The sequence below is a fragment of the Cupressus sempervirens genome, chromosome 3, assembly GCF_028749045.1.
Source record: "Cupressus sempervirens isolate cs-2001-9-10 chromosome 3, ASM2874904v1, whole genome shotgun sequence".
Classification (NCBI taxonomy): Eukaryota; Viridiplantae; Streptophyta; class Pinopsida; order Cupressales; family Cupressaceae; genus Cupressus; species Cupressus sempervirens.
Genome location: NC_143120.1, coordinates 966849423 through 966853998, shown reverse-complemented (window position 1 = coordinate 966853998; position 4576 = coordinate 966849423). Strand labels below are relative to the sequence as shown.

Below are 4576 nucleotides of genomic sequence, written 5' to 3'. Positions count from 1 at the left end.
GGAAGAAAATTTATTTTCTTATTTTTTTATTTGTTTTAATTTGATTATTACATTAAAAGATCATAGAATTTATATCCCTCTACTTTCAAATACATTAAAATGTAGAAAAATACTATCGTACCCAATAACGTCATTCACTTTATTATGATCTTGCTACAATAATGGAGGTAGGGAAACAAGATCTTTATTAAAATTGTATATACATGTGAAAATACACTTTGAATAATTTTGATTAAATTTTAAAAAAAAAATAATGTATGCTAAAAAAAGATATATTTAATACCAAAATAATCTATACTAAAAATATACATAGTTAAGATTTATATACATATAATTTAAACATATTTCATTCTGAAAATGATTGTCACTTGTGGTATGTTTGACCCAATAGACTCCTTTGAAAACTATAAATGACATAAAATGTTCTCAAAAAATTGAATATGTAAAAATAATTGAACTAGATTAAGTAGATGAAGACCAATGTCCATTGAACAAATATATTGCAAAACAATTATTTGAGAAAGATGCTAGATTGCTTATGCAACATTGGGCAAAGGTATGGCATTTACATGTATCATTTTTATAATAATATGTGTGTAGAGAATGTATAAGTGAGAGTGAGAGAGGAAAATGACGTTAAGATTTGAGAGAGGGATGAGTGAGACTAAAATGAGGTTTAGGGTTGAGGTTAGGGATTTAAGCCTAGAGAGGGATAGAGTCCAAGGATGGGAGAGGGAATGTGTGTGTGTGTGTGTGTGTGTGTGTGAGAGAGAGAGAGAGAGAGAGAGAGAGAGAGAGAGAGAGGTGGGGGATATTTACCAAGGGAGAGAAAAAGAAGGGAGTGAGTGACAAAGTGAGAAACAAGATGAAGGGAGAGGATGGGGAGATGAAGAGATGAAGTGGTGATAAATAGATAGATAGATAGATCAAAGAGAAATAGAAAATATTGAATATAGATAAAGATGTTGAAGGTCAAGAGATATGAATGTCAATTTGTGTATTTAAGAAATATATAAAAGCATGGTGAGGGTGGAAGAAAGAAAAATTGTGAGTCAAATAAAGACATGATATAGATATAGAAATAGAAAGCGATCTAATAATAAGCTCCATTTAATCATTTGTTATATATTTGACTATGGACGTAACTCTTGCATCCCTCAAAGATGCAAGTGTTAGTATAAATTATTTTTTGAAAGAACACCAAATTTTTAAAACAATATGTAATAGAGTTTAAAGACAAATTAAGACTATACAGCAATCACATTAACTGTCTAAGAGATAACTCTGCTCGCCGGATGCTACAGTATGTGTTAGGTTTATTACATTAATTAGGTTAGTTTTTGTGTTTAGATTAGATAAATAAAATTGGTTCAATATATAGTTGCTGGGAAGTTATTCCCGTAAGCAGTTGTTGTAAGGGAAAATAAAACTATATAAACATGCCCAGGCATCAATGTAATGATTCAGTATTATTCATATCATTCCAGCAATTCAATATCATTTTTCAGTATTTTAAAAAAAGAACAGATTGTTTCAATATCATTTTCAGTATCAAGTCTGTGTGTATCCGAATGATCTGAATCGGTAGTTTCAACATTTTATATTTTTGCTCTTTCATTTTATATTTTCAGTTGCACATTCTTTGAACCTGTTACAGTATGGATATTAATGTGCAACGTTGAATCCAACTCTTGAAACTGATAATAGTGTTCAGAGGAACAAGGTTCGATTTCCTTCAATGAGTTGGCTTTAACACCGGACTTATTCTCCGTCTTTCGGTCTATAATTTGGAAAGAAATCCCTTCTCCTTCAAACTCTCGACCGTCTCAGCTAAACAATCTGTTATAGGCGTGAACGAAAAACCCAAATCCTTCAGCTTCTGATTGCTGAATTTGTATGCCGACTTCCTTGGATTCTTCTCATCAGAGCACCTACATTGAAGGTTAATTAAATCTAACATTACTCGTTGTTGTGAAATCGCCAACCATTTTATCAATCTTCAGAATTAATAAGAAGTATTCAATATTAAGTTAGAATCCATACTTGGTAGGAAGTGGGTATTGAGGGAACATCTGTGCCAACATATCAACGAGCTCTCCTCTGTGAAGGCTTCTCTCTGCACACAGATATCGACCAGAGGCAGACGGAGTCTCATAGAGCAATAGGTGCGCTCTCGCTACATCTCTCACATCCACATAAACCTGCGTTGCATTAACATATGTCTTCGCCGACCCTAGAAGAATTAAACCAACAGTTAATATCATTTTCATCAAGGGGATAGTAGATTGGAATTAGGATAGTATTATCATTATCTCACCAGTTAAATATTTCAAAACGTGAACAATGCTGGCATTCCCACTTGGCTGGAGGAGAGGACCCAACACGATACCGGGATTAATCCTGATCAAATCCAAACCCGCCTCTTCTGCATACGCACCCGCTGATTTCTCAGCAATCGTTTTTGCATAGCAGTACCAATTCTGAGCAACAAAAGAGAAAGAGATCAAAATTCAACAATGATGGATACGTAGTTTACAAATCTATCCTTGAAATTTCGAACCATACAGATTAGTTTACCTTGGTTTGAAGGCAGTAATCAAGGTCACTCCAGCACTTTTCATCGACTATGGTTTGGGGGTTCCTGTTGGGGTCAAGGTAAACAGCACCAATTGTGGACGTCAGTATCACACGCTTCACTTCCACTTCTTTGGAGGCCCTCAATACATTCAGAGTGCCATTCACAGCTCCATCCACCACTTGTATCTGTAAAAGTATCATTAAATCACTCATTAAATCTCAGGTCTTGAAAAGATTTATATTCAGATTTATAATCAGTTGAACAAACATACGTACCGGTTCTTCAATCATAGGGAAAGCCGTGTGAAAGACTCCTTTGCACCCTCTCATGGCTCTCACCAAGCTGTCATAGTCGAGAATATCTGCCTTCATAAGCTCAAGCCTCTCTTCCGCCCCTTCCAACTCTTTGAGATGAGCACACTTCACATCATCTGCACATAATTCATAAGTATTTGAGATAGAACATAAATTTGTATATTGATGATGAAAATAAATACTGACCAGGATTCCGGACGGTTCCTCTGACAGTGTAGCCTTTGTTCAAGAGCATTTTAACAAGCCAGGAAGCAATGAATCCTCCAGCTCCTGTTACGCACACGCTTTCCATCTTCACTTTCTTCTCCTGATTGCGCATAGCCAAAATAATTAGGAAACATGTTGCATTGTCCGTTGCATCGTACGACCTACGGCTACACGCTGACATAAGTAACCCTAAACACAAGGTCTTCTCTCATTAAATAAAGCTTCAGACAGGAGGCAGAAATCATTGCCGCAAGGGACAAGATTGAATTTTCAATATCCAAATGTCCAATAGCTTAGTTATTCCATATAAATTCAACGGATAACTTCCCAAATGTATTAAAAGTAGCATTCTACTTTAGTATGCATTAGTTAAGCTCAAAATATCCAAGGAATGACATAAATAGTGAAGTAATAATAACTATATATGAATGTTATAATAATTAGGAATAGTGCAACTAATCATGAAACTTAAGCATGAGATGGGCGAGAGAGAGAGAGAGATTGAGATTTTGAGTGGTGATGGTGATCTATAGGCAAAAGTTGTAGAGGATAAAGACCTAGATGAATTTTTCTGGTATTTTCTTTGGAATGATGAATGTCTTTAGAGTAGTAGATGGGGGTTTTGTGCCATGTTGTATTTTCTTTGTCAATTACATTATGTGTGGGGGATGGTGGCCCATGTTGCTGCTTCTTGTGCACCAATGGTGTGCTTTGCAGAGGAGAATTCTCTTCGAGTTTTTTTGATTTGGATGAGGTTTTTTTACCTTCAATTGTTTCTACCCTGCTTGTCTAGGGGTTTTAGTGTCTAATGCATCTACTGCTGGAGATTTTGCATTGGCCTGTTGCAAGTATCTCTAGTGTTTTGGGGGTGAGGAGAAGCTTTGTCTCCCATATTCTCCCCTCTTTTGGATGCCTTTCCTTTTGAGGAGGGTCACTCTCTATTTTTTGGGAGAGGTTCTCGAGTCTAAGGAAAGGTTGTGGGGTTTTGGCTGCATAATTCTCTTACTTTATGGCAGGAGTGTTAGTCTATGGTTGTGGTTGGGGGATTCATTAGCCCTCTTTGAGGGAGAAGGGTTTCTTTCTATTGGCCATGCCTATTGTCTTTTTTGATATGTCTATTGCCATGTGCTGCTAGGTGCAAAGGGGGGCTACAAACCTTTTGCTAGAGTTTTTCTTGATGTCCTGTGGTCTTTTTCTTTTTCTTGGATTGAAACCTTGGCTAGGGTTTTTTCTAAGAGAGTTAGACATTACCCTTTGTATGTTCCTTACACCTTTCTCTTACCTTGCAAAGTCGTTCCTTTTCTAATTTTGAGGTTTTTTCCTTTGGTGGTGTCTAGCTGCTCGTGGTGATGTTGGATCTCTTTTGAAGATTATTCTAGCAACACTATGAAGACTTTTCGTGGCTTCTTTGCTACCCTTCTAAGCTTCTATTTTCTCAAGGTGGAGCTCTACCATCTCAAGGATGGAAAATGTCCTT

The 4576-nt window shown here is 36.3% G+C and overlaps 1 protein-coding gene across 1 annotated transcript; it reads right to left on the bottom strand.

The window, feature by feature from the left end:
- Positions 1-1780: 1780 nt before the first annotated feature.
- LOC149569953 (cinnamoyl-CoA reductase 1-like) lies at positions 1781-3184 on the bottom strand. Its single transcript, XM_089817835.1, has 6 exons — positions 3079-3184; positions 2854-3008; positions 2578-2763; positions 2318-2480; positions 2044-2233; positions 1781-1931 (listed from the first exon to the last, which is right to left on the bottom strand). The coding sequence occupies exons 1-6, from the start codon at positions 3182-3184 to the stop codon at positions 1781-1783; spliced, it is 951 nt and encodes a 316-aa protein (XP_089673961.1).
- Positions 3185-4576: the final 1392 nt, after the last annotated feature.

Bases quoted from the DNA above. Each gene is read 5' to 3' on its own strand.
- LOC149569953 (XM_089817835.1), bottom strand. From the start codon at position 3,184: ATGGAAAGCGTGTGCGTAACAGGAGCTGGAGGATTCATTGCTTCCTGG. The intron at 3,009-3,078 runs GTCAGTATTTAT...AATTATGTGCAG, and splicing joins AGGAACCGTCCGGAATCCTG to ATGATGTGAAGTGTGCTCAT. The intron at 2,764-2,853 runs GTACGTATGTTT...ATACTTTTACAG, and splicing joins TCCCTATGATTGAAGAACCG to ATACAAGTGGTGGATGGAGC.